General features: G+C 55.1%; 1 protein-coding gene across 1 annotated transcript; it reads right to left on the reverse strand.

The window, feature by feature from the left end:
* Positions 1-2,464: 2,464 nt before the first annotated feature.
* On the reverse strand, positions 2,465-6,955 carry RTN4RL1 (reticulon 4 receptor like 1). Its single transcript, XM_068531775.1, has 4 exons — positions 6,787-6,955; positions 6,542-6,718; positions 4,996-5,075; positions 2,465-3,915 (listed from the first exon to the last, which is right to left on the reverse strand). Exons 1-4 carry the CDS (start codon positions 6,953-6,955, stop codon positions 2,560-2,562), a joined length of 1,782 nt encoding a protein of 593 aa, XP_068387876.1. The 3' UTR covers positions 2,465-2,559.
* Between the last annotated feature and the right edge of the window lie 18,028 nt (positions 6,956-24,983).

The raw sequence follows: 24,983 nt of genomic DNA on the forward strand, positions 1-24,983 counted from the left end.
CTGGGTAAGAACAGGCAGACCACTGGGAGCAAACGCGGGCCAAAGACAATTTGTTCCGCCGTCACGGGACTCCCTTTAGTGTACATTTCCAGCCTTGTACTGAGGAGGCTTTGTCCAGGCCTGGAAACACAGCCTCTTTCCTCTACCTGGGGAACTCTCTCCTGTCTCCAAAGCCAGAGAGGCGGGTGCAGCCTCCAGACCCCATCCACGTCCACTGCTACATGGGTTGGGCCCCAGCTTCCTGGAATCCCCTCTGGGCCCTAGGAACTGGCAGGTCCCTTCCGGCCGCCCCCGAGCCCCCTTAAGAATCAATAGCTCAGCTGCTGCTGTGAAGCTCTTGGGAACAGGCCGGGAATGATCCAGGGCCAGACTGCTCCGGAGACGGCCACAGAGATGGTGCCGACCCAGCGCAGCCAGAGCGTGGGGTGAGTCACGTCCTGTGCCGGTGAGGGAAGAACCATGGGACCGAGAATGTGTGTGTGTGTGTGTGTGTGTGTTCGCGCGCACACACGGGTCCCAGTGAGTCAGTGTGCCCCTGCTCCAAACAGCTCCTCCCACCAACAAACGCGCTTGCGTCCTCAGAGCTGCACCCAGCCAGGCTCGCCCACCCCATAAAAGCCCCGGATCTGCCACGCCTTCAGGAATTCGGGGTTGGGAAATGAGAAACAGGGTTCTTGTCCAAGAGAATTTTTTTTTTATTATTATTATTCTCTCTTAATTGGATTCAATGTTTCTTGCTGCCGACACACATCCTCTCTGGTGGGGAATTTGGGTTTGTGCAAAGCCAAAAAAGATTGTGCCCGCTCGGACACCAGCCAGCAGCATGGCTGACCTTGACTTGAGCTCCTCTCCCCTGTCTGAGCTTGCGTGCTCCATTCCCTGCACGTCCCCACTCCTGGCCCCTGAGTCTGGCCACCCCCCGACCTCTGCCCCTCCCCGGGGCAACTTCAGAGGGTCCAGGAGGGACGGGGCCTCCGTAAAGCAGAAGTGCCTGAGATGGTTCTTGAAATGCCCTCTTTGTTCCCCTTCTGCTAAGGCCACCTAATGCTTTCCCTCCTGCCACCCTACACAGGACCCTTGCTGGGATGCCCGTCAAAGAGCCTCAGGGAAAAATTCAGCAGCTGAGCCATGCTGGAGGCCTGGGCTCATGCCCAGAGCATCCCTGACCCGTCCAGACTGTCGCTGGCAGAACACTAGGCTGACAACACTGCCCAGCCTGTTGGACTAACACTGTGGATACTGCCTCGCCCACCGGCCTAAGAAACCCAAAACCCCTTCCTTCCCATTCTCCTTCCAGCCCATCCCCAGGGCCTAGCCCCCTGATGTCCAACAAGCTGCTTCTGGCTTCTCACCCTGATGCCAACAGCTGCTATGTTGGGAGTGATTGGGTGCTCCGGGGTGGCAGACAGGCTTGTGCTGCGTATAAAAACATGGTGATGCTCCAAGTATCTAAGAATATTGGTCCCCTGAAGTGATTCTTGCTGCCTCCCCTTCTCCCTGACCAACCCCCCCCCCCCCCCGCACTGCCCCTTTGCCCCAGGCCCTGGCAAGCCCAGGTTACATGGGGACTACTGTTGCCAGGTTGGGATTCTAGACAAAAATCCTAGAACTCCTTTCTTGCTAGAAATCACCAATACAATCCTTAGTTCAGCAGATATAGTTTTCCATATAGTTTATAAACATGATAAGACGTACAGTTTGGTAAGGGAGTAGGGCGAGGACCTGTGCATTTGTGTGTATATATATATACGTAGAGGGTGTGTGTGTGTGTGTGTGTGTGTGTGTGTGTGTGTGTGTATATATATATATATATATATATATATATATATATATATATATATATATATATATATAATAAAGTGGACATAGTTATAAAACTGCACCTCCTGTGAGAACCTCATTGCACACGATGAAGTTCTAAATTTCAGCCTCTGATGATCTTTCCTTTGGTAATTGGTTCTTGGAGCCAGCAGTTGGGCCTGGGTCTGCCAGGGTTGCCTGAGACATCAGGAATGAGAGGCGTTACCCCCGAGGGAGGGACTGAAGGTGGCGCATGGTTGGATTCAGGGCAGGGTGACTAAGTGGCCTCAGGCAAGAGCCAAAATGCCACCTGCTCATGTGCTCCCAGATAGCTGGTGGACCCAGCTTCTTTGGTGACCCTTGTCTGTTCTCTGAGTCCTGCTTCCTCTGGAAGCAGCGGGGGCCCTTCAGACCTCTCCAAATGACCAGGATTCCACAGAGCCCAGCTCCCGTGGGGCACCGTCCCATCGTTGCTAATGAAGGATTCGCTCTGCAGCTGTAACTGCCGTGCTGGGTGGCTGCTGTCCATAGGTGCTGGGCCGGGGGCTGGCTGGCACAGCTGCGTGGGATGAACTAATCCCCTCCCGCTTGGGGCTGTACACTTCGGGTTTATCATCCACCGGGCAGGGCCCAGACAGCAGCTGAAGCCTCTCCCAGCCTTTGCCTGAAACCCAGCAGATCCTCCACTTGTAAAAAAAGAAAAGAAATCCTGTTCCTTGGTGGACACATGGCAGTGCTGGGTGCTGGTGCCCTGCGTCCTCAGCGAAGAGTGACCACCAGCCCCAGTATCCAGGCCAGGAGCGAGGCCCTCAGGGAACTGCCCGAGGAGGCCTGCTGCACCCCGCTGGGGGCACGGATGGGGGTCCTGCGGGCACACTTGCCCTTCCTCTTGGGCCGTGCCGTGGGCATGTCAAAGCTGAACTTGTGCTGGTAGTCAGGGGCATAGTCCTGCAGCTCGTGGGCCTGCTTCCCGGCGCCCGCCTTCGAGACCTGGTTGCGATTCCTGCGGCTGGTGCAGTTCTTGCCCGGCTTCTTGGAGCCCGACCGAGAGCCGGGCAGATGGCCGTGCGGGTGGCCCTTGTCCCTGGCGGGGCCACGGGGTGGGTGGTGTTCCTTGCGGGCGGCCCTGTCGGTGGTGGTGAGCGTGTGCGACTTGATCTGGTGCGGGGACGCCGGCCCCGTGCAGTTCCGGAAGTCCTCGGCCCTCAGCAGCTTCAGGTCCTGGCCATGCAGAGGCTCGGGGGACACGCAAGGGACAGCGGAGCTGGAGCCACGGAACCTTTGCAGCCATTCCCACAGGGAGCGCGCCCGGCAGCCACAGTCCCAGGCGTTCCCGTTGAGGCGGAGGAACTCCAGGGCCCCCAGGGGTGCCAGGCAGTCGCCCGGCAACTCAGAGAGACTGTTGTTGAAGAGGAAGAGGGTGGTCAGCCTGCGGAGGTCATGGAAAGCCTTGTGATGGACCCACTGCAGCTGGTTCTCGTGCAGCAGCAGCCGGTCCAGGTTCACCAGGCCCCGGAAGGTGTCCTGGCCTAGGCTCCACAGCTTGTTGCCGTGGAGAAACAGGTGGCTGAGGTTGACCAGGTCCACAAAGATGTCGTCCTGGAGGTACTCGATGTGGTTGTCCTGCAGGTAGAGGTACTGCAGGCTGTGCAGGCCGCCAAAGATGCCGCCTGGCAGGGCACTGAGCCCACACTTATAGAGGTAGAGGGCGTGGAGCTTCACCAGGCCCCGGAAGGTCTCGGGCGCCAGCGTCCGCAGCTGCCGGTTGTCGCCGAGGTCCAGCTCCTCCAGGTGCACGAAGCCCTGGAAGGTGTTGGGGTCGATGGAGGTGATGTTGTTGGAGTAGATCCACAGGGTGACCATGGAGGGGCTGAAGTGGCCCTGCTGGAGGAGGGTGATGCGGTTGTTCTGCAGGAAGATGCGCTCGCTGTCCTCCGGGATGCCCTCGGGGATGGCGGCGAAGTTGTGCGCCTGGCAGCTGACCGTCATGGGTGCGGGGTAGCACACGCAGTCCCCCGGGCAGCCGCCGCCCAGGGGCAGCTCCCCGGCCAGCAGCAGCAGCAGCAGTTCCACACAGCACCCTGGCGGGGAGAGAGAGCACAGCCAGGTCAGGGGCTGCCCGGGAGGTGGGAGACACTCTGGGTGCCGGGCTCGATGGGCACGTGACCCTCCTTGGCCGCTGGGGCTCTGTCCTCGTCTTTGCTGCACTCAGCGGTCTGGGGTCATAGCCCCCCGAGGTCCTGGCTCTTGATGGCTCCCCATGCCCTGGTGCCCCACCTCTACTGGGGGTTCTATCCCAGCCTGGGCTATGAGATGGGTTGGGGTAGAGGCTCTGATCCCCCGGCACCCGGCGTACTTCCTTAGCCCCACCCAGCAAACCCCTAGCCCCGCCCATAGCTTCTGAGCCCCGCCCCCTTAGGCTCTGTCAGCCCTGGTAGGATTGGGGTCACAACCCGTGGACACAGCAGCTAGCTTCGGGTTCCTGTCCCAGCTCTGCCACTTACTTGCTTTGATCTGCCTGAACAGATAGTGGTGCAAAGTCCTGTTCTAACAAAGTAAATATTCATATGGACTCCTGAAGACTCTTTTTATTTAAATTATTCCCGATAACAAAGCATGCATGCATGACACCAAAGTTTATCTTGAAGGATTTCTCATTTACAGTGCCTTCCATGTCCTCATGTATGCACCACCCCCTGTGCCTCAGTTTCTTCATTTCTAAATAGTAATAGTTGTCCCTCACAAAGGACATGTGTGTGTGTGTGTGTGTGTGTGTGTGTGTGTGTGACGGACTGGGGGAGGCACCAGGGCTGATGGTTCTGGGGTCCAAGGAGCAGCCAGAATGAGGCTGCCCCCCACTGGGGTCTGCCTTCTGGCCCCTCCCCTCTCCCTGCCTCGCTGGAGATTCCAGGCTGTGGCTGCAAATCAGGCCCTGCCTAGCTATTGTCCCGAGCATTTCCTCTGTAGCTTCCCTCTAATTGGGCATTAATTAGGCATTTGTTAATGGATCCTTAAAATAATTTATTTTCCATGTGTCCAGCCTGTGGTCGGATAATAGCCCCGTGCTCATTATCAGAGCAGCCTCATTATGGATGATCATCATTACCTGCCTCTTTCCAGGGTCGCAGCTGCCCCAGGCAGCCTGGCAGGTATGCCAGTGTTGGGGGGACGGGCTCCAGGCCTGTAGACCCCCACCCTGCAGGGCCGGGCAGCCATCTCGCCTCTGCCCGGGTTGGCCTCCCGATCCTTCCCTTCTAGCTTGGCCAGCCAGGCCTCTGGGGAGAGCCGAGGGCCTGAGGCAGTTCGGCTGATTCTTCCTGCTGCCAGCTGTGCCCAGAGCATGTTGAACGAGAGAACCAGCCCTCCCGGCCACTCTCGGGCCAGCCCCGCTCCCAGCCTCAGGCCGGCCGCCACCCCAGCCGTCTGCCTGGGCTCAGGTGGACCTCACCACGACTGCCACTCCCTCTTTCCTCACAGAAACGGCGTCATAAAAAAGTGACAGCTCCCAGCTGTTGGGAGTTATGGGCTCCGAGAGAGTAGCAGCTGCTTCTCGTCCTCCTGTAATCACCTGGCTTTGACAGAACCTTTCCAACACATAAAAATCATCGCACATGATTCGGTTTTTGTATAACTGTGTTTGGTTGCAATTTCAGAGCAGTTATGACCTGGGCGGTGGTGGCGGTGACAGAGCAGCTGTGAGGTCCCTTTCTGGGCTGGGCCACGCTCTGTGTGGCCCCTGCCCTGCTTCAGTCACTGAAACCATCAGACAGTCTGCAGGCCAGGCCCCGGGCGGGGGGCCTCCTCAGCCTCAGTTTCCCCCTGTGTAACAAGAGGAGGAGAAGATCGCTATGCCAGCGCTCCCCGCGTGGAGTCTGACCTCCAGTCCGCCACTGCTCTCCTAGGTCTGGCCAGGAGGAGGAGGTCGGTCCCCGACCCCGCAGGAGGAGACAGGACGGTGAGCAGCCTCTAGGAGCCTGGGCCCCAAACCCCAGCTGACTCTCGGGGAGCCTGCCCACTGCCTTGAGCCTCCAGCACCCAGGCTGGGAGGAGGGCCCAGCCCACAGCGCCTGCCCGTTCAGAGCCTGCCCCTCCGTCTCTGCTCGCCCAGCCCTGCCCAGGCTGCCCCAGGGAGGTGTCCCCACCCTGCCACTCTGAGGGAGCCCAGGGTGCCCCTCCTAGCTCAAGGGTGTTCAGGGGGCTCACTGTGCTGACGGGGACAGGGCTGGGGCCATTCGTGGGAACCACAGGGCCACAGCAGACCCCACCCCCTGGGGTCCTGCAAAGACAAGGCATTTCCTTCCCTTAGGTCAGGCAGGGAGAGCCGCTCACGGTGGGAGCAGCAGGAGCCTGGCAGGCTCAGCGCTAATACCGCCGACACTTGTGCGGCTTGTAGTTTACAGAGTGCTTCTGCGCAGACTCCTGTGATCCTCAGAACTACCCTGCCTGGTGGGGGCTGGGGGAGTTTTCCTGCCGCCTGACCTGGGGTGGGGCAGACAGCCCCTCTGCCTGCTGCTGTGGCTCGCTCGTCTCTGCAAGGCCCCAGGAGGGGATTCTCTGAAGTGGTCCCCAGAGAGGCGGGGCGGGGCGGGGGGGCTCCACAAAGAGCCACACCCCTCCCTCAGGCAGGTGCCCCCAGGGGTGCTGGGGCACAGGGGAAAACAGGCGAAGACCATGGTTTGGGTAAAAGAGCCAACTGTACAAAAATCTAGGCGTGGGCTTAGCAGCTGGCGTGTGAACACACTTTGGCAGGTGGGAGGGGTCAGATATCGGGGTGGGGGGCGGGTGGTGTAAAGGCGGCACCCAGGGCAGGAGCCGCTGTGCTGTTGTTCCTCTGAGAGGGGCCCAGGAGAAGGCAGGTACCCCAGCCGATGCTTAGAGCTGCTCTCCATCCTCCGGTACCGTCCAGATGCCAGGGGACCTGGGCCAGGGAAACCGCCCTTGCAGGTACCCCTGCCCCCTCCCACTGGGCACTGGGGTGGGTCTCACCTGAGTCTGCTTCTCCACCCTGGAAGCCGGTCCCACCTTCAAGGCCGGCGCCGGACCAGCTCTCCCAGCCAATCCCACCTGCCTCTGGCACCCCTGCCTGAGCCAGCGGGTGCCCTGGCCATTGATCATCACCCTGCCCGTTTCTTCCCAGGCAGGCTCTGCACTGCATCGCCACGGCTCCTCCTCTGCCCCCTGTGCCCCCTCTGTGTTGCCCATGGGAGCCCCGACCCGCTGATTGCCGATTAATGTACTAACAATGACATCGGTGCCTTTGCTGTGCATTTTAAGACCGCAAGTTAGCAGGAATCAAAGTCTCCACGGAGGAGCCTTGCACTTCCTCTCCTCAGCCTCCTTGCCCCCTCCTGGGGGGGGCAAGGGGGTCACTCTGCCTGACGGGGCTGAAGAAAGCAAGGCGGGGACTCAAACCCTGGACTTCCTCAGGTTCTCCTCCGCCACCCCCTCCTCCCCCTGCTCCCCCCACTCCTCCAGGGGCATCCACCTGACTGCTCAGCTGCTCCCAGACCTCCTGGCCTCCCACACATGAGCTCACACACATCTCTGCAGCCTCATTCATTCCCTCCTCCATTCAACACTTGCTGCCAGAGTCCTGGAGTATCCTGAGTGCCGGGGTGGGGAGGGGCCTGGGATGAACTTGGCAGGTCCTCGTGGACTAACAGATGAGGGTCTCAATACCAGGCAGTCCAGCAGGTGCCAGGCCCAGAGCAGGCATCTAGGCGTGTGCATGGGGGAGGCACCTGCTGCCTTGTGCCACCTCCTCCACAAAGTCCTCTTGCTCCCCTGACAGCACAAAGGATGTGCAGGAAAAGAGAGCCGGTACTGTTTTCATGTCCTCCTTCCTACAAACCCCCAAACCCCTCATCCGCTGAGCAGGGACCTGTGGGGGCCGGGGTGAGTAGCCTGTGCATGGGCGGGCCCCTCACCCAGTCCACTCAGCAGCCCATTCATATGATAGGGGCTGGACCTGGACCTGGTGGGATGGGTGGAAAGGGCATTCCAGGCAGAGGGCACAGCATGTGCAAAGGTACTGAGGTGGGGAAGCAGGTGGCAGGCCCTCTCTCAGCCTCTAAGTAATCAGAGCTCCCTAAGATGCTGTAACTACAGCTCGGCTGGGTGAGGGGCACCCAGGGCTGGGGAGGCCAGACAGCCCCCTACTGGGACCAGCACTGACAGGGCCCCTGCTCCTGTCCCAGGCCAGATGGCCAGCGTGGCAGGGGTCCTGTAGCTCCCCCGCCCCCGGAAGCAGGAAGGGAGCTAACCAAACAGGACACAGCCCTGAGTACCAGGTTCTTTACATGGGATCCTCATGACACCCCACGGGTGCCGCACCATTTCACAGAGGAGGAAATGAGTCACAGAGGGGAGTGGCCGACCAAGGCCACACAGCTGGTGAGCAGGGCAGGTGGGGCAGCCTCATCTGAGGGCTGGTCTGTCCGCCCTGGACCCAAGGTCTTGGGCCTCACCCTGACCTGAGTCTGGTGCCTGCCCCTCCCTACGCCTGTGCAGGGACAGCCCGATGGGTTGGAATCCCCAGGAGCCCCTGGGCAGCTCCGTGGGGCTCTCTGAGGCTTGGAGACTGGTCAGCCATGTGGTCAATCCTTCTGCCTCTGCAGCCTGCCCTCCCCCTGCCCTGGGCTCGGCTCCCAGCCCACCTGCTGCGCCAGCCTTGCCAGATGCTCCTCTCTAAGCTAACGGGATGACTGCTGGCTGGATAACAGCCTCAGGCCAGGCCAGCTGTGCTCACAGAGCGACTGGCGCCTCAGGCCACTCAGCACGGTCCCTTCGTGCCACACCCAAGCACAGGCCACTTCCCGGAGACAAGGATGCCAGCCAGGGCAGAGCTGGGCTTTCCTCCTCCTCTGGTCCTCTCAGTGCTGGGCGTGTCCTGCTCCAGCGTATGTGTGTGCTGTCCCCTCTTGCCCGGAGCACTTCTCAGGATACCTGCAGGGCACCTCACCGTTCAGGTCCCTCCTCGTGTCACCTTCTCAGTGAGGCCTTCCCCAGCAGCCTATTTTATTTTATTTTTATTATTATTTTGGCCATGCCGCTCGGCTTGTGGGATCTTAGTTCCCTGATCAGGGAATGAACCCGAGTCCTCAGCAGTGGAAGCGCGGAGTCCTAACCACTGGACCGCTAGGGAATTCTCCCCAGCAGCCTATTTTAAATGGCTTCTTTCTTGTTTTACTTTTCCCCATAACATTCATTCTCTCCTAATAAATTCACCTCATTTATTTATTTATCTTGTTCATTTTCTGTCTCCCCTCACTGAGTGGGCAGCTCCATGAGGACGATGATTTTGTCTGGTGTGTACCCTGCTGTACCCCCCAGGGCCTAGAACAGTGCCCGGCATACAGTAGGTGCTCAAGAAGAAAACCCTAGGCCCAGAGCCTGGCTCATAGTAGTTGCTCAATAAACATAATGGTTCTTATTAGTACAGAGGCCTCCAGCGTGACAGTAGAGACTCAGCCTTGGCTCTCTCCCAAGGGGCCCTTGGCCAGCAGAGAGGTGACAGGTGGTGAGGGCTCTGGGAGGGAAGATACACACCAGGCCTGCCTGAGGCCCGGGGCAGGTGACCAGAGCAGGTTTGCCTGAGACTCGTGGGGTTCCCAGGACACAGGATTTTCAGTGCTAATATCTGAAAGTCCCAAACAGATGTTTGTCATCCTACCTGGGGACCAGGACTGTGCCCTAGCCCCCCCAAAAACCTCTGGCCACAGGATGGGGAGGGAATAAACAGGCAGGCATGAAGCGTGAGTGTTCTCCAGACACCCACAGCTCAGGCCCTGTGCCTGCAGCCGGGGCCCTAGACAGAGCCTGTGTGTGTGTATGTGGATCTGTGCACATCTACATGTGTGTTTACCTATGTGTGTGTACATGGACATGTGCACATATCTGAATACACGCATGTGCATATGTCAGCACACACTTGTGTCTGGAGACCATCAAGGGGGCTGGCCACCCAATGCTTTCGTCTTGAGCATCCCGAACTCCACCCTGGAGAGGGGTCAGGGCCCTCTTCCGAGGAGAGGCACACCCGTCCTTGACATCCCCGTCTTATCTCAGCGCCCACTCTGGCTTTGCCTATAGCTCCCGCTCTCCTCCTGACACGCTGAATTATGTACCCACTCCAAGCCCCTCCAGCACACCAGGATCAGTCTCAGCTGGGAAGTGGGCGGCCCCTCGTTGGAATAACCTTTCAGCTTTCATCTGCTGCGGCTAGTCCCCCGAGCAGGCCTGGCCGGGAACGCCGTGCTAATTGGGCTGCTGAGCTCTCAGGGGGCCTTGTTGGAGCAAACTTGGGCTCCCCTATCTTTTGCCTACCCGTGTCTACCACTCCTCGCTTCGGGGGTCCCTGCATGGGCAGGGGAGGTGGGGGACACCAGAGGCCGGCACAGGCAGCTCTGTATCCATGAACAGCCTGGGCCTGGGACCAGCCTCAGTGGGAGCACGTATCAGCTGGACAAGCTCAGGCAGGTCACTAAAGCTCCACAGCCTCAGTTTCTTAGTCCGGGAACTGGGAGTCAGAACATCTGCCTTCTTGGGTGTCGGCAGCACTCAGTGAGGCTGTGCCTTGAACCGGTACCAGGTTCAGCTGCAGGGGAGGTGCTTCCAAGGCTGATGATTGCGTCACAGCTACTGAATCAAAAGGAGCCGCTGCACTCCCTCCCCCGTGGACCCTGGCTTTCGCCCCACCCACCCTGGTGCTCCCAGACCCCAGAGGCTTGGCAGAGGGACCTGATAGATCAGATACGGAGTCAGAGCTCAAGCTCAAGTTCAAGTTCCCTGCCAGGCCTTGGCTGCCCCAGGGCTTAGCAGGTGGGGACGGGATCTTGACCCCTGTACTTGGCCCTCTCTCCCAGTCCATCTCCCCACACCTGGAGCTGCCATCTCTCTGCACAAAGCCCAGGGCATGTGAGCTCTACCTTCACCTCGTGAAGCTCCCCTGGGGCTCATAATATGTGTCCACTGTTACTCAAATTTGCTTCTCAGTTTGGGGGCCCCAGAACCTGGACTGTGGCAGCCCAGACTCCAAGGCTGAGGGCGAGGGCCTCTGAGAGCCAGACCTTCCCGGAGCTTTTGAGAAGGTTCTGGGCTCTGCCTCTTCCCTGGGGAACCAACTGTCCCTCCCCTCAAACCCCAGGAACCTGTGGGCCCACCTGCAACCAGACAGGCCCACTGACACCCAAGTGGTATCTACCGTGTAATCAGTGGGGCTGGGAACCTCTGTGGGGGTGGGGCAGTCCTCAGGGGCAAGTGTCTATTGAGATGCCTGCTTAGGGAGTCCCTGAGGAGGGTGTGAGGGAGAGGGAGCGGTGGGCAGTGCTCTACAAATCCCTGAAGGACCTGGCATCGGGTGACACAAAACAGAAGGCGGGACCCAGCCTTTGAGAAGCAGGTGAGGCACTCTCCACCAGGAGCCCTTGTTCCGAGTCCCCAGAACAGCTGCCCCTTCCATGCTGTCCGTGAAAGGCCTTCAGAGCTCACATCCGGGGTATCGATCATCCCCGTTCTGAATCTGTCCCCCAGTTCTTTCATTCATGTGAGAAACAGCTCTGTGCTTGGTGCTACAACAGTAAGGGACATGGCTCCTTCCCTCATGGAGCCTACATTCTAGGGGGAGACGATTTAAACAACCACACAAGCCCAAACTGACATAGGGTGGTGGGCACTGGGGACACAGGAGGGGGTTAAGAGTGAGATGAATGGAGGGCCTCTCTGAGCAGTGACACTTGAGTTGAAACCTAAAGATTAAGAAGGAGCTGAGGAACAGCTTTCCAGGCAGTGGGAACAGAAGGTGCAAAGGCCCTGGGGCAGGACTGACTGGGTGCGGATGAGGGAGAGGGGCATGAGATGTGGTCAGAAAGGCAGGAGGCAGGCCTTGCAGGGCTTTAAAAGCCTCAATCAAGAGGCTGGATCTGGGAATTCCCTGGCGGTCCAGTGGTTAGGGCTCCACACTTCCACTGGAGGCGCGGGTTCGATCCCTGGTTGGGGAACTAAGATCCCGCATGCCATGTGGCATGGCCAAACAAAAAAAAAGAAGAGTTTGGATCTGATTCTGTGTCTGGCAGGAAACCAATGAAGAGCCTGAAGTAGGAGCAACTTGATCGGATTTGGGGGCACTGCTTTTGGAGCATGGATTTGTGGGAGCAAGAAGGGAGGCAGGGAGGCCTATGGTTGTCATCCATGAGAGATGTGGGTGGTCCAGAAGGGGTAGGGGCCATGGAGACAGAGAGCAGTGGACAGACTGAGAAACATCTGGGATGTAGAATTGACAGGACATACAGATGGACCAGTGTGAGGGAGACGGGGTGGGTACAGAGGATAAGGGTACAGTAAGATGGGAGGAGCCTAGGGAAACAGGTATAGGGGCCAACAAGATCTCCACTTAGGATGTACAAAGTCCTAAGCCTTATAGAGATGACTAGTTGGAAGCTGGATGTACAAAACTGGAGCCCCGAGGTGAGAAGAACACTTGGGAGGCATTGGCATAGGGATGGTATTTAAATCTGTGGGAATGGATGAGGTCACCTCTGAGAGTCAAGAAAGAAGAGAGAGGCGGGACTTCCCTGGGGGTCCAGTGGTTAAGACTCCACGTTTCCGATGCAGGGGGCCCAGGTTCAACCCCTGGTAGAGGAAGTTCTGTGTGACACGCGGCATGGCCAAAAAAAGAGAGAGAAAGAGAGAAGATAGAGGATTGAGGCCTCTGGCAACACAGTGATTCTGAAGGCACGTAAAGGAGAAGGAACGGGAGACGAGGTCAGAGGAAAGTCCAGAAGCGTGGCTTGACCGAAGCCAAGAGCGTTTCCAGAAGGAAGGAGGAATCAGCTGTGACGAGAGTGGTTGAGAGTTTACGTGAGGATTGAGGAGTGTCCAGTTGATTTGGTAACATGCAGGTAATCGGTGATGCTGGAAAGTTCATTTCTGGTAGAAAGGTGGGGGCAGAAGGCTTGCTGGAGTGGAATGAAGAGTCGATGGGAGGTGAGGAGGGGAGATAGCACTGTATCAGTCAGCACAGGCTAGGGCACGCTGATGGGACAAGGGACCCAGAGTCTCCACGGCTCACAACAACAGACTGGGTTCTTGCTAAGGCGGGGCAGCTGAGGCTCCGCTCAGGGACCAGGCGGAGAGCTCATCCTCTGCCCAGAGCACTGCCGGTCTCGTGGCAGAGGGGACAGAGGTCGCGCCCAGTGACTGGCTCTTGAGGCTTTCGTTTCTAGTGATGCACCTCACTTCGGCTCATGCTTCACCGGTCAAAGTCACTCACAGGGCCCAGCCTGTCATCAGTGGGATAGGAAACAATACTCCCAGGGGACTCAGGGAACAACATCTGTGAGCACCCAGAGGCCCCTCATTGGGGGAAGCTCGGCTGTGAAGGGAGCAGAGAGACTGGGCAGGACCTGGAGGGGCGTGGGGTCCAGGGAGGTTGTTTGTTTTTGAAGATGGAAGAAACTAGAATCTGTTTGCATGTTCCTGGGGATGATCCAGGAGGAAAGAGAGAGAAAAACTGATGCATTAGGAGTGAGAGGGCCAAAGAGACAAAGATCCAGCGCTCCAAGGGAACACCTCCCGCGCTGTAACAGGAGGGAATACGATATATGCAGAGGAGACGATGAGTTAGCCTCCGAGGGCTTCTATTTTCTCCAGGAGGTAAGTGGGGGTCACCAGCTGAGGGCGAAGGTAGGGAAGAGGGTGGGAGTTTGAGGAGGAAGAAGACAGAATGAAACAGGCTCTCTGTGTGGTAGGAAATCAAGCCACCCCGGTCACAGGAGAGGTCTGTGGAGACAATGAAACAGAAGGTGTTTGCACACCCACTGCCCCAGCCCCTGCCCAAGTTCTCCTTGCTTCTAGCTGGACAGTTGGGGCTGTCTGGCCCCTCCAATGAAGCCTGCTCATGTCACTGCCCTGCTGACAGTACGTTAGCTCAGTAAATATTTACTCCACCCCTTTTCCTCCGGCCAGGCACCATGTCAGGAGGGCTCTGGGGACAAAAGACCCAGTTCCTGGCCTCCATGAGCTGACAGTCTTCCCAGATGCCTTCAGGATAGTATGTTGTGGACATCTGTCACTCCTTCCGGTCACCCAGCCGCTAAACCCCCTTCCTGTACTTGGGAGATCTCCCAGTTTAGATAAATAAGCCCTTCCCTCCTTGTGGAAGCTGAAAAGGTCCATCCCTCACTTTCCCAGCCTCCCTTGCAGCTCCGGCAGGGCCCAGGCCCTGGGCTCTGCCCCTCGACACAGCTACCCTAGACTTCTGAGCTAGGAGTTAGTGAGGCAGATAAGCAGGGGCCCGAGCAGGATCCATGCTTGCCAGGATGGCAGCAGTGGCAGAGCCAAAGGGGGCAGGGACTGTGGCGGGAACATTGGAGGTGCCCGCTGGAGGTGTCTTTGCTTCATTTGGGGCGTTGTTGCTGCCTGTGGAGTCCCCAACCCTCTGGGAGATTCTGTGAATGACCCAGTATCTTTTAAATAAATTTGCCTTTTATTTAAATTAGTCAAGGCAGGTGTCTGTTGCTTGCAAATAAGAATCCTCACACATGTGAGGTCCCTCCATCTGAGCATGGCTCCCAAGCCCACCCATGGTCTGGCCCTGCTACCCTGATTCCCACTCTCCCTGACTCACTCCCCTCTCCCTGCCTTCTTGTGGCAGCAGCACCCTAAGTTCCCTGGGGGTGGGGTGGGGGGACCACCCCTCCCTCATTGCAGGTGATTTAGGAGGCAGGGCAATCAACCCTGGCTCAGCCAATTAGACTCTCCCTCAGGAAATTGAACCTGAACGTGAAGCAGAGTGATTCGGCTGTTTCACCCTGGTGGGGCTGTCCTGAGGACACCGCCCCAGGAGTTCTTTCCATTAAGACCCCCAGGGCCACCTTGGTCCCTGCCCTCCCCAGAGCTGGGCTGTTCAGCTTCTCCTTTGGGTCCCATTTTCTTTCTTCAGAGGTCCATCCAACACCCTTCTTCTTGGCTATCAGGATCCAAATTTTCTTCAGCTCTCAGGCAGCCACATGCTCTAGAGGAGCCAGGCTCCTCCCCAGCCCAGGAAGTGGGACTTTATTCCTCTACTCCACTGTCAGTGATTGGTTTAAACAGGAGCATATGACTCCATTCTGACCAATAAGACACAACGGGAATCTGCTGAGAGACTTCTGGGAAAATTTGTCCTCCTCTTCGAAAGAAACACAAGGAAGGGGTGTTCTCTTTTCCTGCCTCTGAGTGTGGTTGGGTGAAGATGAAATGCATGCAACCTTAAGGGGACCAGCCTAAAGATCAAAGCCAGCTCGGCAAAGACTACGGAGCACCAAGATGGAGAGAACCTGGATCCATCCTGACCTTGTGGAACCAATGAGTCCACCAATCCTGGGATCTGCAAACTTCTTGGTGTATGACATAACAAATCCTCTTCTTGTTGGGCTTTCAATTACTTACAGCCAAAGTGTCCTAACTAACATACCTTCCAATGAGTTCCTCTTCTGCTTTAGTCAGCCAGACTAGATTTCTCCAGCTTGCAACCAAACAAGTGTACCTTATGTACCTGGTAACCGCATGACTCGGTGGCTCACACAGGACCTGCTCCAGGAAGCCTCCGCAGACCCTACCTTCTGTGTTTTTGTTGGTTTTTTTCAACTTTATTGAGACATAACTGGCCAATAAAATTGTAATATATTTGAAGCATACATCATGATAATTATGTGTGTGTTTATATATGTATTATATATAAACATAAATTATATATAAAACATGTATATAATTTCATGAGAACATTTAAGTTTACTCTCTTACAAATTTTAATTACACAACATAGCATGTCAACTCTATTAGTCAAGTTACATTTTAGATCCTCAGACTTTATTCATCTTATAGCTGAAAGTTTGTACTTTCAGACCAACTTCTATTTTTCCCACCCCCAGGGAGTAGAAATACATTGGCCAGACCCTACCTTCTGGGTTAGACCGTCCACTCTCCTCAGTGCCTTCCCTCTCACTGCACTCCCCACTCAAAGTCACCTGCCTTCACCACCAGAGGTGTGGAACTACTGGGGTGTCCAATTGGTGCCTGGTACATGGAGCTTATCTGTGCATAACTGGTGAGTAAATGAATGAATGAATGAGTTAGCTGATGTAATTCTAGCCAAAAGCAAGGAAACCAGGTGCTTTAGTTAGCTGAGATGGCTTATAGTGGGTAAACATATACAATATATAATATACAGTAAATTTTAGCAGCTGGAGGACCCCAGGGTAGGGACCTCATGCTGAAGAGGATAACTGAGTTTACCAGGCATTTCAGGTCTCACCTCACAAACCTTGCTCTCTTGACCCTTTTGCAGAATCTGTCTTGACTGGCTACTTAAGACGCTCGGTAGGAATGCTTCAGATGGATCTGTGGTGTTCTGTGTGTTAAACTGAGCACCAGGCTCAGAGATGTTAACTTGCATATTCGCTGTACCTTATATATGCTTGCATTTACTATTTAATAAAAAAAATCAATCAAGCAAACAAAAAAAAATACCCTGCCAAGTTTAGCTGAGAATCTCAGGTCCCAGGCCTTGAACTGCTTCCTCCTCTCTGTTGGTAGGGCCCCGTACTTTCTTCAGGGGCCCTAGTCTGGCCAGCCACCAGCACATGCCAGCCTCTGACCCTTATCCAGAGAGCTTTAGCCCAGGTAACACGGGCTTCCCGGTGTCCCCAAACCCTATTTTCCACCGCAAGGTTTTTCTTTAAAGTCACCCTTGATCATTTGTTTTAATTTTAAAGTAATACTTGCTAATTGTGGAAAATATGAAAAGCATAGAACTAAAAAGGAAAAATCACCACAATCCCATTACCCTTGACAACCATCCACAGTGCCTTGCTGTACCTTCTTATGAGACTTCCTTCATTTACGTAGGGATATATAAAATTTAAATAAAAATTTTATTTAAAGCAATAAAATTGGGATCATGCTATATAAGCAGCTCTGTATCCTGCCTTTTCCACTTAACTTATTCATTCATTCAGCAGATCTCCAGGTGCCTCCATCTGTGAGGCTCTGCTCTAAGGCAGCCACAGGGAGCCCAGCAGACAGACTGACCCCATCCTCCAGGAGAATACGGTCTGATGGGGAAACAGACACTCATCAGACGGCCACATCCGTATATAAGCACAGCCTGTAAGGAGGAGTACAGGGAGAGAGATCCAGGTAGCCAGGAGAACTGTGGAGGCTCCCCTAGTTGGTGGGGGTGAGAGGGCTGGGAGTTTGAAGATTGAGAAGGACTCCAGTGGGATGGCTGGGGATTCCAGACAGAGGGAACAGCATGTGCTGAGGGCCTGGGGCCAGAGGCAACACACAGTTAAGTGACAAAAGAATGGTGCGGTAACAGGTATGGATTTTAGAGACTGCAGAGTATCCTAGTGTATGGAGAGAAGATAATTTATTTATCTGTGAAACATTTAGATTGTTTTTCATTTTTCACTGTTATAAATTATCATGGCAAAACGGATAATATCAGTTGCCTCCTGGGAGGCTCTCCTGGAAGCTTAGGGACTAGGGTGAGGGGAACTTCACCTGTATACCTGTCAGGAACTTTCGATTTATTACCGTGTGAATGTACCTATAGATTCTTTTAAGAAGCAGTTAAATTAAAACTGAATAATGTTGGAATGAACATCTTTATGCATAAAGCTTTATCCAAATTTTTCACTCTTTTCCTTAATCAGAGATTCATTGTCCAAGTCCTCTTGACACACGACGATAAGTCACCTTCCAGAAAGATTAACCCATAGAGCCTTAAGTTCTGCACCCAGAAAGTCACCACCCCTGAGGGCTTTCAGAGACTTGACACTTTCCTTTGTTTGTCTTCCCAACTAGGCTGTGAGCTACTCAAGAGACAAAAGCTGTGTGTCTCATACAAAGAGGAGACCTCTGGGGTGGGGAAGCAAAGGAGATTAACGTGTGTTGAATCCCTCCTGTGTGCCAGACGTACCATCCTGGGGGCATCCACATACACTCATCGGATGTTCTCTCCAAATTATTATGAAGGTATTCATATCCCTATTTTACAGTTGAGAAAAATAAGGCTCAACAAAGTGTAGTGATTCACCCAAGATGGTGGAGCCAGGATCCAGACCAAGACGGATCTGGCATCCAGTGATGGGGGGCAGAGCTCTCTCTCCTTTGAGGCCACTGCCCCCTCAGGAACCCTCCCCCACCGCAAAAGGCAGATACCCCACCTCCCACAAACTGTGTCCTTGCTCCCTGAACAATAACTTCATCCCTGCCCCGTCTTCATTATAATTTTTTTAAATTTTTATTTATTTATTTATTTATGGCTGTGTTGGGTCTTCGTTTCTGTGCGAGGGCTTTCTCTAGTTGCGGCAAGTGGGGGCCACTCTTCATCGTGGTGCGCGGGCCTCTCACTGTCGCGGTCTCTCTTGTTGCGGAGCACAGGCTCCAGACGCGCAGGCTCAATAATTGTGGCTCACGGGCCTAGTTGCTCCGCGGCATGTGGGATCTTCCCAGACCAGGACTCGAACCCGTGTCCCCTGCATTGGCAGGCAGACTCTCAACCACTGCGCCACCAGGGAAGCCCCTGCCCCTGTCTTCATTATTTATTTCCTCTCCTTGAGCTTCAGACTCATGAGGCTGGGGAAATGGGCAAGGCAGATGGGGAAGGAAGGGGAAATTCTGTGTAATACCATCGTCTGTATCACAAAACTTGTCTTAAGTGCCAGCCCTGGGGATTTGCTGGAGCTGGTGCAACAGAGGTGGGGCTGAAGGTCAGATTAAATTGGACTAGTAACCCCAGGGGGATGCTTGAAAGGGGAAGCTAAAGAAAGCATTTCCGGAACGCCAGGGGGCTGAGGCAGGCAGTAGGCAGCACGCTGGCCGGCCGGCCGGGTCAAACCTACGTAGTGGGGCTTAGTGGTGACGGGCCTGGGTTCACACATCCTCCCCCGGAAACCTGAAATCTTGCCTTTTTCCCCCAATAATGAGTTGGTATAAAAATGGATCCTGAATAAAATTGTCTGCAGTTTTCAAATTTCAAACTGCATTAGTCAAAATATATCAAATTTCCGTGTACTGACTTACCACCTGCTCAAAATCTGATCCTTTTTCAGCTGGAATATATTGAAATATGAATCACCTCCTGAGAGGAAAAGGGGAGAAGAAGTGGAAGGAAGGCCTTCTTCAGTGGGCGAATCGGAATCCTGTGCTCCTTGGGCTCTCCGGCCTCCCCCAGCCTCCCTGTGACAATGGCTCCCTGGTGGCCCATGCCCCTCAGCCACTTCCCCTTGATAAATACCTGGCTTCTAGCTCGAACCCCTATGCTCTGGGCAATCTATGCCTCATAGTGCAGAACATGCTCATTTCAAGTCCTCCAACCTTTAAGTAAGCACCTAATATGTGCTGGGCGCTCAGACTCACAGGGAGGCCGACCTCTAATCACACCGCTAAATCCTAAGATAACTCCTTTGTCCTCATCTATTCATCCTCTTAGCAGCACTGGACAGTGTTGGCCCTCCCTCCTGGAAACACTTCCTTCACTTCAGAGATAGGGACCAGCTGTTTTCTTCTCCTGCCTTACTGGCTGCTTTTCTTGGTCTGCTGTGCTGGGGGCTCTTCCTCGGCTTGATCTCTACATAGCCTGATTCCCCAGGCACAGCCCTGGGATCTTCTCTCTTCCATGCCCATACCAATCCCTGGGGCGGGGTCACCCAGGGCCAGGTTTTAAATACCGTCTCCACGGGGGTGAAGATCAGACAGTTGTCTCAGTCCTGAACTCCAGATCAGCCCACCCAACGGCCCACCTGACATTGCCTCGTGAGTATCTAATAAGCTGCTCAAACTCTGTGTACCCTAAAGGGGTTCCCCACACAGGCTTCCTCATCTCAGTAAAACGCCAACTCCATCCTTTTAGTTGCTCAAGTTGAAAATGTAAATGGCATTCTCCATTCTTCCCTTTCCCTCATTCTCTTTCCCTTTAATCCGTCAAGTCCCGTTGGTTCTACCTTCAAAATAAATCCTAAATCTGTTCTCATCACTCCATCCCCATGGCCCGCACCGTGTCCCAGGCCACCATCATCTCTCCTCTGGACCACAGCAGTGGCTTCCCCATCTGATCTCCCTGCTTTTATTTCGGTCCCATCACCACCCACGGCCCACACAGCCACAGGATCTTTAAAAATGGTAAGTGCTGTCTTGTTCCTTTCCTGCTTGAAAACTTCCAGTGGCTCCCCCATTGCACTAGAATAAAATGCAAACTTCTTACCAACCCGTAACATCCTCGTGACCGGCCCCCATCACCTCCCCCATCCTCTACCATTTTCCCCACACTGGCCTTTCTGTTCCTAGACCACAGCAAGCTCCTTCTTGCCTTGGCTGTTTTGTTTGGTTTTATGGGAAAATATACAGAACATAAAATGTACCATTTGAGCCATTTTATTTTTGTTGTTGGTGGTGGTGTTTTGTTTTTTGTTTTTTTTGGGCCGCACCGCGTGGCATGTGGGATCTTAGTTCCAGGGATCAAACCCATGCCCCCTACAGTGGAAGCATGGAGTCCTAACCACCAGGACCACCAGGCAATTTCCAATTTGAGCCATTTTAACGTGTACAATTCAGTGGCATTTAGTACCTTCACAATGTTGTGCAACCATCACTACTACCTAGTTCTAGAACATTTTCATCATCTCAAAGGGAAACCCCGTACCCATTAGCAGTCACACCCATCTGCCTCCCCCCGATCCAGCCCCTGGCAATCAGTAATCTGCTTTCCATCTCTGTGGATTCACCTATCCTGGATGTTTCATACAAATGTAATGATACAATATGTTTGCTTTGGAGTTTTAGCACTGACTCTTCCTGCATGAACCGCTCTGCCCCAGGCCCTTGCAGGACCACCTCCCTCTTAGCATTCAGGCCTCAGCTCCAGCATCACCTCCTTGTCTAAAGCAGATGCCGCTGCCCACCCCAATCACTCCTGATTGCAGAAGTGCGCTACTCTATTTCCCTCTTAGCACTCAACACACTTGTTTATTTTTTGTTTACATGTTCATTGTCTTTCCCCTTGTTTGCTTGTTCCCTGTGGTGTCCCAACCCCCAGGACAGTGCCAGGCACCTGGGAGGCGGTCAACGATTACTTGCATATTGAGTTAACAAGTGCACCATCAGCACCGTGATGGTGCCTCGAAGATGCTTATAGAGACATGGACGAGGGTGGGAACCAGCAGTGCTGCCAGGTAGTGGAGGGGTCACAGTGGGAAGGTGGCCTCCAAGGGGGAGTAGAATCTTCCCTGGCCTTTAAGGGGGAAGAGGGAGGGCATCCAGGTGGAAGGAACGGCATGGTCAAAGGCCTGGAGCCATGAGACAGCATGTCCCATTTGGAGTCCTATGATGTCTCCTCTGGTTTGCAATTTGCCCCCTGTTTTTTTTTGTTTGTTCGTTTGGTTGGTTGGTTGCACTGGGTCTTAGTTGCGGCACGTGGGCTCCTTAGTTGTGGCATGCGGACTCTTAGTTGCAGCATGCATGTGGGATCTAGTTCCCTGACCAGGGATCGAACCCGGGCCCCCTGCATTGGGAGCACAGAGTCTTAACCATTGCACCACCAGGGAAGTCCCTGTCCCCTAACTGTTTCACTAGCCTCCCACAGAGAGGAGACACAATATATGTCTGGGAGTTGGGTTTGATACAAGATGCAAAGTACTGAGAGTAAAGAAAGAATGGAGTCTTTTTCATTTGTTTCTTCTCCCCCCACCTAGCATGTGCTGGACACCCACGCAGATGCAGAGGAAAACAGACTGGTTCCAAGTTTTCTGATTGTGAGTCATCCTCAGCCACCTTTCAGAGACATGGGAAGGTGGGAGGAGATGGTGATGTATATTACAGACACTTGTCAACTGTGTTTCAAGGATGGGGGGCTCCCAGGATGGAGGCAGAGCTAGGATGGACCTGGGCCCCCCACACGGGCCCTCCCCGGCCCTATCTTTCTGGGCTGAGCCAGTGGCCGCTCTGGGCACTGGGCTGTCTGTGGGCCCCATGTCCTTCATTTCTCCTGATCGAATCAGGCCCAGCTGACCTGGGCCCTGTGGCTCTGGCAGTCCAGCTGATCTCCCAGGAGAAGAGGCCCTTCCCCAAAGCCAGGAGGCTCAGGAGGGCAAATTCAATTGTTTGCAAGGCGGGAGCCATTAACCTGTCTGTGGACTGCGGTGCTCCCACCCTCTCTCCCCTCTGCCAGATGGGCCTGTCCAGGCTGCCTCTGCCGGATCCCAACCTCCCACCACCCCGAAGGCCCCCCTGCTGCCCCTGGGCTGTGCCCAACCTTTTCTGTCCCTTGGTGCCCCATAGCTCCCATTACCCCTGCCTCTAGGATCAGGTTTTGAGCTAAGAAGAAAAACCAGTCCATGTGGAACTCACCCCCTCCTCGGAGGCAAGCCTATATCCTGGCCCTTCCTGCTCTGCAAGCTTCTAGGTGGAATCTGCTCTTAGAAGTCTTAATGGGGAAGAGGCCCTGGAAGCAGGCTGGGGCCATTTGGGCAGAGGATTCTGAGATCTCAAATACCTAGACTGTGGTCTAGAGCTGTGTTGTTCGGTACAGTAGCCACTACCCACGTGTGGCTACCGAACCCTTGAAAAGTGCCTATTTCAAAGACTTAGTATGAAAAAGAATGCTTGCTAAACTGATTACATGTTGAAATGGTAATATTTTTAATATATTGCGTGTAATAAAAACATTTAAAAATGAATTTCACCTTTTGCTTTTTACTTTTTTAATGTGGCTGCAAGAAAATTTAAATTACACGTGGCCCACGTTTCTACTGGACAGAACCAGTCTTGAGTGATGGGCACGGGCTCCGTGTGGGCACATCTCCTGGATCCCATGGACTCTTGCCTTTTGGGGAGGGGGGCTACAGGAAGAGGGCCAGAGCAGGGCCCTCCAGAAGGTGCTGCTTCTTGAAGGAAACTAGTCCCGACACCCACTCAAAGGGCTCCCCTAAATTAGCAGCTGGAAGCCCAGTGACTCCCCCACAGAAGGATGCGCCCTGGAGACGGCTCCCCAGGAAGGGCCGTGGCCTAGAGCAGAAAGCAGGGGAAGGGTCTGCTGTCATCCACTCCTTTTTCCAGCACAGATTGGGCATCTGTCCAGTACCACGTGGACGCAGCTGCAGGCAGGACAGACCCAGTGGCTGCGTTAGGGTAACCCACGCTCTCATGGGGCAGCGGGCTCACCATAGCCCCGGGGTGGGGTAGGGGCATGGCAAGGGTGTGCCCAGGAATCTGAGAGCCCCAGGAGACAGCTGAGCAAAGAGAACTCCCTGGAAAGATGGCGTAGCAGATCCCAACCTGCAATACTGTGGACCTGAGAAGGTGAAGAGGAGATGGGGAAAGAGAGAGAAGAAGGAGAAATAAAGGAAGATGGAAGAAAGGAGTAAGGAGAGAGAGCAAAGAAAGCAAGGTGCCTATGGAGGGCATGGGCTCTGGTGCCAAAAACTGATGAGGTTCCACCAGAAGAAGGGTCCGGGCAGTGGGTGAAAGAAGGCCTGGAGTGGGGCCGAAGAAGCCCATTGGAGGTTCCCGCCTGGGAATGGGGAGGGGATGGGGTGGTAGGAGGAGGCCGAGGGTAAGGTAATGGGGAGCCATGGGTGGCGCCACGTGAGGACAAGCTGGAGCCTGATGGAGAAGGGGGCGCCTTAGTGGGACTGCTGGGCAGGAGGGGCTGGGGCCACCACAGTCTCACTGTTGTCTCTTTGCCAATGCCCCTCAGGAGCCCTCAGCAGGGATACCCAGCGCGTTTACATGGAGGAGGAGGGTGCGCTGGGAGCACCCGGAGTGGGTCTGCCTGCCCGTCAATGGTGCAGAGGAGTTAGCTCAGGGCAGGGTTGGCCTGCGCCTCTCTCAGTTGGCTCTCCTGGTGAAGACCCCGGGCCCCTCTCCGCCCAACCCCGGGCCCCGGTGGGCCTTCCTGCCCTCAGCTCTGCCAGCCACTCACGCAGCCCACTCTCCAGAAAGTCTGGCTCCTTCGCCCCAGGATTTTCCGCCCTCACCTGGACTTGGTTTATCAAATGGCCACATGCCACCGTGGAGGGCTGTGGCTTCCGTCTTCCCCCAACCCCAGAGAGGGAAGACTTGCTCGCTTTCCTGCTTCAAAGCTCAGAGTGCCCTTTCAGGCTCTCCACGAAAGCTCCGGCTTCCTGCTCAGGATCGGGCTGGCTCGTTTATGCAGCCGGGATGAGGAACAAATCAGGAGCACCTCCAGAGCTAATGAATGATCCGAGCCTTTGGCTCAGGTCAGCGGGCCGCCGCCAGCCTCCTTGGTCCTCTGTGATGGCTCATTATTCCAGTATTCCCAGGAGAGAGACGGAATTTTCCCCAACATCGCCTAATTACATTCCGGCTCTATGTGATACAGTGACACGTGTGCAAACGCACACCATTCCCAATAAGACGCAGATGAGAGCATTCCCGCAGAGGGCGCGGACGGGATGTTTTAATCTTGAGGTGCGCGCTGAGAGCCGTTACCTGGGGAGGCTCCGGGATGAGACACCCCTCTCCTGTCGAGAGCAAGCCCCACCCTGGGTGACAGAGAACCAGCCACAGAGGTGCGGACAGAAGAGACTTCAAAGGGAAGACAGCTGTGGGGAGGGGAAATGTGTTTCCTGAAGGCTTGCTGCAGAGGATGGGAGATGGCTCTGATCCGGAGTCTCGGGAACATTCCAACTTCTCAACGCAGGGCTCTCCTGGACTTGTGTCCCTCCTGTGCCACGTGGGGCTTCCCAGCGTGCTCCCAGCCTGTGAGAATCCCTGGGACAGAGGAGGACAGGCTGTCTTCTGGGGCCCTGTCTGTGTGGCCCCGAGTCTTGGGGATGACCAGACCCACTAACAGATCCAAAGGACACTGAGATGGGTGTGGAGGCTCCTGGAGGACAGAGAAGCCTCCTTCGTGCCCTCCCCTCCCTCCAGCACCTATTCCATCACCCAGGGATGTACGTTGGACCCGCAGGTCCCTGGCTCACAATCTTAGCTGATCCCAGAACTGCAGCTGCGCCAGCATCATCCCATGCGGCCTTCACAACTTCCTCTCTCATTCTCCTCAGTGGCCATTCCAAACCATCCGCTGTCTCCCCAGATCGCTACCCTTGGCCTCTGGGCCTGACCCCTCACCTTCTCAGCACCCTCCCACATCAGGCCTCCTGCCTTCTCGCCTCTCCTCA

This window comes from Eschrichtius robustus, chromosome 20 (genome assembly GCF_028021215.1).
Source record: "Eschrichtius robustus isolate mEscRob2 chromosome 20, mEscRob2.pri, whole genome shotgun sequence".
Taxonomy (NCBI): domain Eukaryota; kingdom Metazoa; phylum Chordata; class Mammalia; order Artiodactyla; family Eschrichtiidae; genus Eschrichtius; species Eschrichtius robustus.